Here is a 14,175-nt window from a genome sequence, read left to right as displayed (position 1 = left end):
AGGCTACAGCTTTTGTTCTGTGATTAAAGTAAAGCAACCCAGTGCTGAAAAAAACATAGCTGTTCTGGGTGGGGTGGCAGGCCAAAGGTACAGGGGATGTTTCAATCTGATAAGCTGCTGAAGCAGAGTTTAATCATTTTATCTCAGCTGGGAACTGTTTTTCTGTGCAGGCATGAACTTGTTTTCCCAGCAGTCTCTGCTCCCAACAAGCTATCAAATACCCGAGGAAAAACCCAAACCAGCCCCCTCTGTCTGCATCTGATTCTTACAGTGAAATGTAATCCGACTGTTCCATACAGTAGTCAGGCTCTGCCACCAGATTCCAGGGCCATTAGGGGATCCGCAGGATCACTTTCGTTCAGTGGAGAAGTTTCTTTGCTTGGTTACCTTCATCTGCATTCTACTTTCATTCCTACGGAGCTTGGCACCCGGACAGAACTTTGGTTATGTGATTCTTCTGTCATATTTCACCAAGTAGAGTCACCTTCCTAGTGTCTTATCTGGGCCTGAACTTGAAATCTGAGGGCAACGGAAAAACACCAAACACCAGGTATCTGTTGGAAGAAGAGGCTCTGAAATCTACCTGCTTGGACTTCCCTGGTGCTTCAGTGGTTGGGACTCCACACTTCTGGTGCAGGGGGCTGGGGTTCAATCCCTGGTTAGGAAACTAAGATCCCTTGTGTGGCGCAGCATGGCCAAAAATAAATAAAATAGCAATAAGAATAATAAGAAAATAATAAAAATCTTCCTGCCTAAAACGATTGTCCTGTGTTTCTGAAAAACTTTGGACCTGATCTGTTTGAATATTGGCGACTGATTTTGGTAAATTCCCAAGGTGTGGGGAAGATCCCCTGGAGAAAGAAATAGCAATCCACTCCAGTATTCTTGCCTGGGAAATCCCATGGACAGAAGAGCTTGGCGGGCTGCAGTCCATGGGGTTGCAAAGAGTCGGACACGACTGAGCGACTAAACAACAACAACAATAAGATGTCTTCAAGCCTTGGAGGCTGGCGGCACACGCATGCATCAGAAAGAGGGTGGATGCCTTCCCAGCCCTTCGAGATTACTCATGGGCGTGCTTTCCAAGATATTAAATCCCCCTTTCCAGCTACTGAAATCATAAACTTAGCCATACTTTGGTGAGCTCATCTGTAGACAAGGCTCCAGTCAGGGGAGGCTCAGACACTAGCTCAGTTAGGGAACATGCAGATTTTCTCTCAGAGGGACTGAGATCACTGTGGTCCTCGCCTCCAGGGTCCTCTTCTGCTGAGCACTGCTCGCATGCTGACCTCTTTGTCCCCTTCCTTCCTGGTCTGTTGCAGAGGATGTGAAGCCATACCAAGTTAATGGAGTCAACCCTCCCTACCCAGAGTCCCGCTATACCTCGGATTACTTCATTAGTAAGTTCTTTTCGGCTCCTCTTCTCTCTTCCTGCTCACTGTGATGGGAATTTAGGAAAGGAACCCTGTCCTAGGCCATCTCAGGCTCCTGCCTACAGAAAATAATAGCTTCGGACATGTAGACTCTTGGGGACTTCCCTGGTGGCCCAATGGTTAAGACTTCATCACCATCCAATGCAGGGGGTGCAGGTTTGATCCCTGGTTGGGAAGCTAAGATGCCATGTGCCTCGTGGCTAAAAACCAAAACATAAAGCCGAAGAAATATTGTAACAAGTTCAATAAAGACTTGAAAAATGGTCGATAAAAACAAAAACCTTAGAAAACATGTAGACGCTTGCTTATGTGCTTTGTTATTCCTGCCAAGCACAAGGTTTCAACCTGTTGCACTTTTTATTCCCCTGCGTGCTCACACTGGGGTCTCACTGATACCTTCAGCGTGACAGATAGTCACAGAGAGACTGTGATTTACTTCCCTCCTGTGGTCCTGTTTGACCCTGGGCCATGTGGTGGCCAACAGAGGTTCAGGTCAGGGATTTTGATCTTGTTCTTTCCTTTTTGCTAGTACATAGAGAGCGTTCCCTTTGAAATCTTTCCTCCAGGGCATGCTCTGCAGCTTCGGGTTCTGTCTCTGAGCAGAAAGCCTTGTCCTCCTGGTGCCCGATCCCTCACCAGGTTGCAGGAATGGCCGGAGGAAGAGAATTAGTGTAGGGCTGGGCTTATCTGATGGCTTTGCTTTCAAAGGGTGTCTTAAGTAGGTTTGTTTTCGCTTTATCGTTTTACTTTATTATGATCTGTATACTCACAACAATGAATTTGTTGTGAGCTAGAAAGGTTGGTTGTGTGCTGTCCTTGGATCTTCATCACACTGCCCTGGGGAAGATTGCCATCATCCCTATTTTAGAGATGAGAAAATTCAGTTAGAAAAGGGAAGTGTCTGTCAAGGGCCATGGCCCTTAAGTAGTGGAGCAACATTGAAAACCCAGGCCCTTTTTACTTCAAGTATTTGTCTTTTATTCCCTAAGGCAGTCAACTTGGTCAACATCATGGGGCCGTTGTAAATGGGAAGGGAACAGCCTTTTTTCGGTACTCACCTCTCCTCTCTCCAATTGCACACTCTGTGTTTCCAGGCTACGGTATCGAGCATGCCCAGTGCGTCCCTCCCTCGGAGTTCTCCGAGCCCAGCTTCATCACAGAGTCCTACCAGACTCTCCATCCCATCAGCTCGGAGGAGCTCCTCTCCCTCAAATATGAGAACGACTACCCCTCGGTCATCCTCCGGGACCCTCTGCAGACGGAGACGTTGCAGACTGACTACTTTGCCATCAAACAGGAAGTGGTGACCCCAGACAACATGTGCATGGGGCGGGCCAGTCGTGGTAGGTCACATTTCTGCTCTACAAATTTCTAAGAATTGCCTCACTTGGTGTATTTCCCAGGTCCCCCCCCCTTTTTTTTTTGTTTCCTCCCTCACTGTTAGCCACGGGCATTCCTGAGTTTTTCCTTTTCCATCTTAAAATGTCTAGCTGTTAAGGAACTTTGTGTCATGAAGTCTTAGCCGAGGCTTTCATGATGACAAAGACTGTGGGTCCATGGTGGAACTGAAATCCGGCAGGAAGATCAGTCACATTTCTTAGTTAGGTACGACATTTCACCAAATAATAACTTTAGGTGCATGTGTGCTTTATTTTCCTTGAGAGGATTTTGCTTAAGGAGGACACAGTCACATAAAAATGATTCTGTGAACCCTCTCGGAGAGAATTGATCTCCGCACCGTCCTGGTGTTCGGATATTCCCGAGTCAACTTGGTGTCTGATGACCTCTGCTTCTCAGCCTGGGCTTCCCAACCTCCTGTGACTTCTTTGGTTTGGGAAGATAGAAGATGGTTAACCAACAGCTTATTTGGAACCAGTCATCAGCAGTGTGGTCTAAGTGTGTATTTAGCTAGAGGACCAGGGAAAGAGGTGGCCAGAAGCTTCCAAAACTAGATACTCTCTCTTACTGCCGTGATTGTTATGACAAAGGTAACATATTCATTGACAGTGAACTACAGGGTTCTGAATAGAGCTGACTGACCTTATAAAGCCAAAAAAGGTTAAATACACTCAACTTTAAAGATGAGGACCTAAACACTCAGAGACACAACCTATCTAGTGACCTGTCCAGACTGTTTGCTCTGATAGAAGGACAGTCCTGTATAAAGACTGACTTGTTCATCGGGGAAGAACTAGCTGATTTGTTGTTGTTGTTGTTGATATTCTGGATGTTACCTTTTATCCAAAATGAAACAGAAATAAGACATGATTTCAGATATTATAGAACTCTTCCTAAAATCAGAGTAAATTAGGTTTCAGAGAAAAGGGAACAGAAGCCCAGAAATGTTAGGTGACACATTTTTATTATTATTATTATTATTGAGTTTAAGTGTCCTGAAATTTTCTAATTCAAGTATACAGAAGCTTACCCAGGTTCCTGCCAGTCCTATGATCTACTTTTCTGCCAAATATTTGAAATGATGCTACAGATCACTCACAGGAGAACTGGCTTGACTGTTCTGATGGATAAACTGGAAAGAGTTACAGACAGCAAGAGGAGCAGGAGAAAGTCTTTCAAAGTGGTGCTTGCGAGGCCTTTGGTCATAGAAGTCAGGCCCGACCTGCCCTGCAGTGATTTCTGCTCAGTGCTGACCCCGGTCCCTGTCCTGAGGCCAAGACCTCGCGGGCCTCACATTGTCAGCTCCTTCGAGTGTCCAGGCTTCCACTTCCTCCCAGCAGACCTGCGGAGGGAAAGTCCCAGCAGAATCGGAGCCTGTAATCTGCCTCCTTAGGGCCACGGGCTGTTTGTGTTTCAGACAGAAGGGGATGGGTGGGACCAGCTTTACCTTCCCCTTTCTTCTTTATTTTTGGGTGCAGGTCTATTTAAATACTTAAACTCACATGTGCACCTTCTTTCTCAGGCGGGTCACAGCAACAGAACGCCTGTCTTTCTCATGGGGCTTTCTGTGAGTGTGCAGTGAGGCTGTGTATGCGCGCACATTGTGTGTGTGTGTGTGTGGTGGAGGCCCAGCCTCCTGTCACTTTGGGCAGGACTGTTGCGGGTTGTTTTCCACTTGTGTCTGGCTTTGCTTTGTGTAATTGGCCTCTTCCCTCTCCTTCTCTTGGTTCCTGCGACCCCAGATGAAGGATGGTGGGCCAGACGGTGAACTGCACAGAGAACAGGAAGGCTTGCTCTCTGGCCTCTTTCTCCTTTGCTCACACCAAGCGTCTCAGTACACAAACTTGGGGGCAGACCGTTTTGTTCACGGTTGCTTTTTTACGAGTGAGAAGTGCTGCAAACAGGACGTATTCCAGCGGGGTGATTGACTCTGCCATGGCAGGGTTGGGGTAGACTGAAAGCATCACTGTTAGTTGAAGATGATGAACAATAATCGCAGTGTTCCCAGATTGCATTAGGGTAGACAGAGTGTTTCTATTCCACTTCCTTAGACTCAGAGAGCTGTCTTCTTTGTGCTGGTCTGTTGAGTGGGCTGCCACGGGGCTCCCCCACCTCTTGTTTTGGGTGCCCTGAGGTCTGTGTGGTGGGGTCAGGGAGGTTTGCAAGGACCTTGCCGAGTCATTTCTCAGGAAAGCTGGCCGATGGATGTCTTAGAAGACACGAGCTTCCCCGCCTCTGAACACAGTAGCCTAACTGAGCGACTCATCTAGTTGGAACCAACCCATTTGGGGAGAAAAATACCCGTAAATGAAGGTTCCCAGCTCTAGGATTGTGAAAGAGAGCTGAAATGAAAGCAGCCTCCTGCTATAAACCGCAGTTCTCAACAGAGTTGCATTTGGCTCATGTTTGAGAGGCTGCCAGGGGGCGGTTATGGCCTTGTTCAGTGTCCCTGCTTACTGGGGCTCCTTGGAGCCTCAGCTGTCCAGCGAGTGGAAATTCCAGCTTCCACACCCTCCAGATATAAAAATGACTGACGGAATCATCTTAGGGACTTTTGAGTGTAAATGCAGGGGACTTGCTGGGGTGTTCCTCATGGAAATATAAACTCTTTCTTAGGCTTTTGGTATGTTTAAGATGGACAGCTTTTTATGGGAGGCCACAAAATTTCCTGTTCTGTTGAAAAGAGGGTGCTGCATTCTTGGTTGGGGTCTGTTTTCTTGAGACTTTTAATGTGAATTTCTGGAAGGGACAATCCCTTCTTTTTAAAGTTTTTTTATTTACAATATTTTTGGGGAGTATAGTTGTTTTATAATGTTGTGTTAGTTTCAGATGTACAGCAAGGAGAATCAGTTTATATATATATATACACATATATCCACTCTTACTCTTTTCCCATGTATTAACTAGATGATACTAGAGTATTAACTAGATGATAATAATAATAATAATAATAATAATAAAAAGTTGCAAATATGACCGTGGACTTGGCAGATGGGGCAGACAGCTCTGAGGCTTTCTGGGGATTGCCGTTCTTTGAATGAGTGGTTGGAAGAAGGAATGAGATGAAGCAGATAACTAACTATATTTTTGTTCCAAGCAGTGTTGGAAGGGATAAGAGGTTCAGGAAATTTACAAGAGTAGATAATGCAAAAATTACATATTTAACTTCTTTTATCTGGGGTTAAAAATCTTTTTTGGAAGCGATATATCTTCCTTCCTAATTACTGTATATTTAATTTTGGTTTGGACACCAAAATTAAATATTTGAATTTCATTGTCTTAACGAATTTCCTCTGTTGTGAAGGGGAGGATACACCAGAAACTTACTAGTATTACTTTGTATATATACCAGCTTTCTTCTGGGATTTAAACGTCAGAGTAGGCCAGCTAGCCTTGACTCACAGGTATTTCCGCATGCACATTTGTCACATCCTTTGGCCTCTTGACTTTGCTGGACTCAATCAGCCATTTAATCTCCCATGATTTAATTGAGGTTGCCTGGAAAGTATCTGGAAATAAAACATAAAAAATATTCCTGTGAGCCTTTTCAGCAGTTAGCTGCTTTTGTTTTTGTCCCCTCCGTTTTCAGCCTCCTTTTAAATGGCATTTTTTGCCAATGGAAATTTCTCTAGGAGCTATTATGCAATCATAGCAGCTGTTTATAACCTGGTTTGGGAAATTAATGAACTTGCATGATCTTGTGGTCAGTTAAGAATGCCTTAAGCAACTCACAGAGTAAAGGATTTCTGCCATTGCTACGGACCTTAACTCTTTAATCAACTTCTTTGTTTTTTTTTAATTGCCTTCGTTTCCCTAATAAAGCACACATTTCAAGTACAGATAGTGCTTGGTAAAGAATATGGATTTCTATTTAGAAGAATGATAATGTTTTCTTTTTTAACCTCCTGGAAAAAAAAGATCTCATGACTTCTTTTTCTATTTGAGAAGGCATAGAGGCAGTATGATGTACATTTCAAGAGTGTTTGGAAAAAAGGCTAAAAAGTAGTGTTTTACTTCCAAGGTCAAGGAAGGTCAATCCTCCTAGTGTAATGGAATTTTTTTTTTTTCTTATGACCAAAATATTTTGCCAAATGGAGCCTTTTGAAAATCTCCCTGGCTTGAGTTAGGGTAGAGGGTGAGCTGAGCCTGATGCAGCTCAGATTTCTTCATCCACTCATTGGGTCTAACTCATCGGCCAGAAATCTCGTCATAACAGACGTGTTTCTCAGCCTGTAGGTTTCTGGTTCTGGAATTCTCGTCGTTCCAAACACTGCTGTCTCCCCCTGGCAGAGATGAGTAGCAACACCCGGCTCCCAGTCTCGGTCCTAGGGGCTCTGGAGCAAGACCGGGACTGTGCAGGGGGCTCCTGTTCCCCGGAGCAAACACGCGCACCTCCATCCCCGCCGGCCGCTCCCTCTCTCTGTCTGTCGCTCCTGCACATCCTCACCGAGAGGGTTTCACAGTGTCTCTTCCCATCCCTCCTCCCCGCCCTCCTCCCTCCTCCTCCTCCTCCTCCTCCTCCTCCTCCAGGTAAGCTCGGGGGCCAGGACTCCTTCGAGAGCATAGAGAGCTACGACAGCTGCGACCGCCTCACCCAGTCCTGGAGCAGCCAGTCGTCTTTCAACAGCCTGCAGCGCGTCCCCTCCTACGACAGCTTCGACTCCGAGGACTATCCAGCCGCCCTGCCCAACCACAAGCCCAAGGGCACCTTCAAGGACTATGTGCGTGACCGCGCTGACCTCAATAAGGACAAGCCCGTCATTCCTGCTGCGGCCCTGGCCGGCTACACAGGTAGGATGCCTGGCTTCCTCCCACCTGCTGGGGTGGGCTCCCTGGACACTTCTCTGCTGTCCCCAGCCCCTAAGGTCACCCCCTTTCTTTCTGGGGGAGACGTAGACTCTGAGAGGTTGGGTCAGCCTCTCAGGCCCCTCTGCAAATAGCCATTGGGTTTTGGAAGCAAACCGTATCATTCTATTTCAAGGGAGTCTTTCCAAGAGAGCGTTAGAGAAACTGATATTTTGGACCTGTAACTAGGGGAAGGGAAATCTGTCGATCCGGTGCTTCTGGAAATTCTGCCTTCTGGCCTAGCATCAAGGGGCTTCGCCGCGCCTGCTCTTGGAGGTCTCTCTGAACACAGAGCCAGCAGCAGCATCGCTCAGAGCCATCAATGAATGGGTCTTCTCCCTGGGCTCATCCGCAGTAGAATCCTCGTTGTCCGGCAGGAGTACAAATGGGAAAAGCGCTCTCAGTCACCCTGCACTGGCTAGATCCTGGGCTCTAGAGGAAACTTTTCTTCTCACTGAGCTTTATTATTGACTTTTTTCCCCCAGGACTGAAAGTTGTAGTCATGGTGAACAAAAGAAAGATCGTAGAGAAAGGAAGGTGTATGTTGAGAGCTTGGGCTTTGATTGAGAATCTGATTATAGAGCAAAATGATTCATTGTCCAAGCGAGGTGGGGCGCAGAGTCTGTGTAACCTGGGAAGGTTTGAGGAGTGTATCTGAGAACTGTCCAAGGAGTAGGAATATATTAATGATCAGACGTTTTCTGGAAGATTGTGCCTGTTCAGTCTCTTCAGTCCAGCACTTTGTGACCCCATGGACTGTAGTCCACCTGGCTCCTCTGTCCATGGGATTCTCTGGGCAAGAATACTGGAGTGGGTTGCTATGCCCTCCAACAGGGGAGCTTCCTGACCCAGGGCTCGAACCCCTGTCTCCTGCAACTCCTGCATTGCAGGCAAATTCTTTACTGCAGAGCCACTGGGGAAGCCTGTAAGATTGTAGTATTTTCTAAAAATCAGAAATTGTGTTGTGAGTGGAGCTTGTTTTAAGCTTCGAGTGCACAGTGCTGGTCTTGGCCTCTCTTGCAATTTATCTACCCTGGACGGGCCACCATGTGGGGACCCCTTGTGTGGATGAAGACAGACACCTCAACCTGCATTTTTAGAGAGGTGTCTATCTGATCTTAAGACTGAGCTCTATCCCTGTTTTTGTGTGAGGGAAAACTCAAGGAAAACCTGCTGACCTTTGAGAACAACTCACATGCTTGGAAAAGTTCCTCCTCCTTCATGGATCAGGGGTGTTGCATCCCTCCAGCTCCTCATGCAGTTCAGTGCTCAGGAGTTACGTTTGGATTTCAAAGTAGTGACCAGGACTATATACAGAGTCATGGGCCAGAAAGGGGCTTAAAAGTCACCTACTTTTTTTTATTCTACAATATTCCCCAAATCCTTGCTTGAGCATCACGAGTAGATGGGAAATCGCTGTTCTGCAAGGGGGCCAGCCCCTTCCTTTCTGGGCAGCAGACAGTAGAAAGTTTGTCCCTTTCTGTTAATGACATCTGGAATAAAGAAAGTATGTCAAGTGTTTTTCAGGTTGTAGGAGAGTGCTGTGTGTGCTCAGTCGTGTCCGACTCTTTGCGACCCCGTGGACTTGTAGCCTGCCAGGCTCCTCTGCCCATGGGCTTTCCAGCCAAGAATACTGGAGTGGGCCACCATTTCCTTCTCCAGGGGATCTTCCCGACCCAGGGATCAAACCTGCATCTTTTGCGTCTCCTGCATTGGCAGGCGGGTTCTTTACCCCTGCGACACCTGGAAAACCGCTTATAGTAACGCTTAGGTATTTTGAGAACTGGGCTCCAGTTGGGTACACTGATGGAGGAAGAGAGAAAGTTTGCTTAGTTAGGAGGGGGAGAGGCAGAGGTAGCTGTGAAGTGAATTTGGGCTGTGGAGGTGGCAGGCATCTCTGAGTGGCTGTGTTTGCCTCTCTTCTTGTGACGCAAGTGCTGTCATTTGTCCAAGTGTAAAGGCTACCACCTCTCCTCCCCCTGCCACCCTGACTTCCAGGACCAAATACTCAATGTAGCTTCTCCTTATTAAAGTTCTTGCCTTACTCCCTCTGACATAATCTCGACTGTAACCACTGTCAGCAGGCATGATCATAATTCTTCTCCTGTAACAGTTTTCATCATTTTGTTTTTTGCTTGGTGTACAGTTCTGAAAATTTTGCTAGTTAAGGTGGTTTTGTGGATAATGACATTAAATATACTGACTTCCTAAGTTCTAAAGTTTGGGTTATGGCCAAAGAAAGCCTTATGATTTAAGTCAACCTACATGGAGTAAGATTCTGGTAAGGAATTGTGGCTACTCTACAAAAAGCTTAGAAGTTTCTAGAAATGGTGAAAGCCTGATCTCCACCTCAAATAGAAACTCTTCTGAAAAGGGCACGTGTGTAAGTTATTGGAGTCTCTTCTCTGATGGGAGAAGCCTGCAGAGCTCATAGTCTACAAGAGTGGTTTGAAGAGTTTCGGCTAAGATGATCTTGACAAGAATTATCTGAGAGTTGGAAATCTCTCCAAATGTCATAGATTCGAGGAGAGAAGGAAAAGGATGACGTGGAATTTTAAGACCTAGGAGTACGAATTTGTACCTGAAGACAGCCATCAGGAGAGCCAACACCAAAATGCAACCTGTGAGCCTTCTCACAGGTGGGCATTTCTCATCCAAAGCCAAACAGATCAGAACATCAGAAGCTCTTTTCAGGACAAATACAGGAATGTCCTGGAAGTCTGAGTTATGTCTGATGTCATCCCTTATTTGGGCTTCCCAGGTGGCTCGGTGGAAAAGAATCCACCTGCCAATGAGGAGATGTAGGTTCGATCCCTGGGTCAGGAAGATCCCCTGGAGAAGGAAATGGCAACTCCAGTAATTTTGCCTGGAGAATCCCATGGACAGAGAAACCTGGCGAGCTACAGTCCATGGGGTTGCAGAGGAGTTGGACACGACTGAGCACGCATGCACTTCTTTGGGTGGATTGTTTTAATGATTGCTTCTTCCTTCCATCGTTCTTCCATCCTTTTCTTCCTCGCTGTCATTTCCTCTCTCTTTCTCTGTCTCTGTCTCTAAGGGAATAAAATATTCATTGAATGGAACAAAGGAGAAGACGATTATCAGTTAATGATCTCAAAAACTCATTTGAACTAAAATACAATTTTTAAAGTATCTTACCATTCAGCTTTTTCTTCTTTATAACTGGGGATTTTACTTTTCAAGCCATCTCAGATAGAGGTGCAAACAATAGCCCAGAAAACAGAAGTCCTCCATGCCTCCCCCAGCCCTAGCACACTGTGTGATTTTAGGCAAATTTACCTTGTACCCTCTTCTACTTTTAGCGAAGTGGAAGTGTCCCACCCTCTCTTGGTAGAAGATCTGTGAGCATGTAATTGAACTAACTCAGTTAATGAGACAAATGAGCACCAGACAAGTTGCTAGACGCAGGAGAGAAAGCTCAATCGTAACAAATCAATTATTTCAGCAGATGTTTCTGAGCACATGTTGAGTACAGATAAGTGCTCGTAGGCCTGGAAGGTTCACTATCTTGACGAATTCAAGATATTGTCATTGTCCTTAGACTTGAACTGGATTTTCTTATTGCTGTGGTTTGATGAAGGTCAGGATTTGTTTGGCCTGTGGTGTTAGTCACTCAGTCATATCCAACTCCCTGCCACCCCATGGTTGGCGTTTGGGGATTGGTCCAAATTTGGGTGGCTTTCTCCCCCCGCCCCCAACCCCTTTCGCCCCCTGCCCCGCCACATGTTCACTGTCTGGTAAATATCTCCTGTCCACAGTGAAAATTATATCTTGCCCCTCATTGTGACCCCTTATCATCTCAGATGCATCCTAGGGAACGGGCCAGGGAACAGAATGTGCTTCCCTAGGCCCCTCTACCACCTGGGAAGTGTTCAGTGACTGGAGTTCTTATAAGTGGGTCTCTGAGTCTATGCAGACATGCCAAGATGACCTGAAGTTCTGAAAAGAACTTCGGAGAGTGGAAATCATTGTACAAGTCTTGGCAAAACTCTTTATTGCTCATAAATATCACACCTATTTTCTATCTCAAGTTCTACGCTCTTTTTTTTTTTTTAATCTGTTTCCTTTAAATTTGCTTATTTCCAGGGTATATGTGGCCACACAGTAGGAGTACGTGTATACCTTTTATGTCACTATTATTTGACCTGAACTAAAGGATGTCTGTATAGATTCCCTGAACTGGGATGTGAATCCATTTTCCTGCCTCTGGGACCCCAGTTCTCTGTCCATTTCACCCTCAAAGGAATACATTTGACTTCTTCTGATGCTGTCTTAGTTACCGCACTGTAAGTGTGGAAATCAGTTAGAAACTGAATTTTCACATTCTCTTGCACAGTTACATTCTTCCTCCCAAGATAAGAAAATTGCATCAACCTTCATTGGGCTCCCATGGCAACTTGTTAAATTAGGTCAAGATGTGGGGGCAGATAACACGGCTTGAAAGCCTGCCTGTTAGCTGAGTTAAGAATACATCAAATGCAACACTGGCTTCCGCCAGAATGCACCTTACCTTGCTGGGACTGCTTATGATTATCAAACTGATACAATCAGAAAGCTCCATTTTCTTTTGTTTGAAGATACATTATGAACCCTATCTGATACAAAGCCATCTGAGAGAAGTGGCCCAGTGCTTTCTGGGTGTTTGATGGACCTAAACAAAATGCTTTCTAGATCCTTGACAAACATAGGCATCCCTGATTTTTTTTTTCTTCATTTTAGTAGGTGTAGAATAATATGCTGGATTTTCAGAGTATTGATCCCTTCCCTTCTCTGTCCCTCCAGGCTCCTTTTATCAATGACAAAACTGAGGCACACAAAAAATGACTTATTCCAGGCCTTCTGCAGGAAGGTAGCTCTTGAACTGAATCTTAAGTGCCAGATGTCTCACCTGAGTATGAAATCTTTCTGTCTCTTAAAGAATGAGAACACTCATTGGTTATCTCAGTTACTCCCAAGAGAGTAGATTAAGGGCCTTGTCCCTTGCTTGTCACTCATTAACACTCTGCAGGGGAGGGGGCGTGGCATGCAGGAGGGGGTGGAGCTTTGGTCTCTAAACCACCTTCATAGAACTTCACTCCAGATGGCCAGACTTCAGTTGCTGCAGATAAGGGATTCTTTCCTGTCACTCCTGCAGTTGGTATAGAGCAGTCCTGCTGGTAATAGTTGTGTTGTCAGTGTGCAGGTGTGGCCCCAGCTTTGTGTTGCAATTATTGTATGAAGTGCTCAGGATCTCTTCTTTATCACGGAGCCTGGGCAGAGGCTACGCTCCAAGCCATTCATTACCTGTAATAAAATTATGATTTACTATGCTGTGCAGACTTATGAATAGCTGATCCTTCAGCCCCTGAAAGACTACATTTGAGACCATCAGGAATTCAACTTGCAAGGATTTTTGAGTGAGACATTGCACAAAGCGGTACCAGCCTTGTAGAAACGGAAGCTCTAGACAAGCCCCCGTTGCTTTTAGCTCGAGATAAACCTTCTTCTCATTTTGTAGATAAATTAGAGCCCGTCTACCCTCACACAATAACAGAGTCCAAGGGCCACACCCAAAACCTGGGCGTTCTGACTGGTCATTGAGTTGTAGGGTTCAAAACATAAAGCTACTGCTAAGACATGTTTTTGAGAATAAACAACGTTCCTGCAAAAGGAAGGGCTTCTAAGCCCTTCAGTTCAGAATGAAACCTGAGCTTGGGCAGCTTTACCTGAAATCACGGTTTTCTGAAGGAAAGCTGGATTGCAGAATCATCTCCGTGTCCTCAGGTACAACCCCCAGGGGAAGCTTCTCGTGTGAGCCTCAGTCACTGATGAGGAAAGGAGAGAGGGTCCCCAGAGCAGAAGAGGACTGTGGTGTGAATTTGTGCAGGAGATTTTAATTCTAGCCTACGTGCGCATGGAGATGTTATTAGGAACAACTTGGAGCTTTATCTTTGGGGGTGGAGGGATTATTCCCTAAGCCAGGTTCTGGAATATAATCTCACCATGTCAGTACTGCGGCAGTAAGGTTTTGAGTTGACTACAGTCTTTCCTGACATAAGCGTTCAACCCTGGTGCCCTTTTAGTGCAGTCCTGCCATTTACAAGGGTCCTGAGGTTCTCAGCCCAGGCCAAGCTGGCCTTGGCCTCAGGCTACAGGCTTACACTGTCTCAGGGTAGAGCATCCGTGGGTAGCGCCTGGATGGCTGGGAGGAGAAGAGTTTGCCAGTGAGAGAGGCAGAAACAGCATCTGCCCTTTCTTCCTCAGAGGCCCCTGTGAGTAGCGGGTTGTAGGAAGCCAGACAAACCCCCTCAGCCTACGTGGAGCCTAGCTACCAGCCAGCATCTCAGAAGCTGGGGAATTCTGATTCTCTGTGCTGTGTTTGGCGGTGGGTCTTCAGGGCGCTCATGGAATGTGAGTGGGCTCTCACTGGAGTAGCGAGTTGACATGTTGCTCAGTTGTGAGACTGCTGGGGAAGTACGTTGGAGCTCGGGGGCTGGGG

General features: G+C 46.1%; 1 protein-coding gene across 4 annotated transcripts in view; it reads left to right on the top strand.

Annotated features, from left to right (window-relative positions):
• ETS1 (ETS proto-oncogene 1, transcription factor) overlaps window positions 1–14,175 on the top strand; it is a 140,432-nt gene that overhangs the window by 108,281 nt on the left and 17,976 nt on the right. For 3 of the 4 annotated variants that reach the window (XM_043452592.1, XM_043452593.1, XM_043452595.1), the window contains 3 exons: window positions 1,323–1,400; window positions 2,528–2,776; window positions 7,362–7,622. In XM_043452592.1, the coding sequence (XP_043308527.1) occupies window positions 1,323–1,400; window positions 2,528–2,776; window positions 7,362–7,622 (588 nt within the window). The remainder of the gene's footprint in view (window positions 1–1,322; window positions 1,401–2,527; window positions 2,777–7,361; window positions 7,623–14,175) is intronic. The other variant, XM_043452594.1, reaches the window with a different exon arrangement.

Source organism: Cervus canadensis, chromosome 29 (assembly GCF_019320065.1).
Source record: "Cervus canadensis isolate Bull #8, Minnesota chromosome 29, ASM1932006v1, whole genome shotgun sequence".
NCBI lineage: Eukaryota > Metazoa > Chordata > Mammalia > Artiodactyla > Cervidae > Cervus > Cervus canadensis.
Note: the sequence above shows the minus strand (reverse complement) of the source record. Positions and strands in the feature narration are given on the sequence as shown.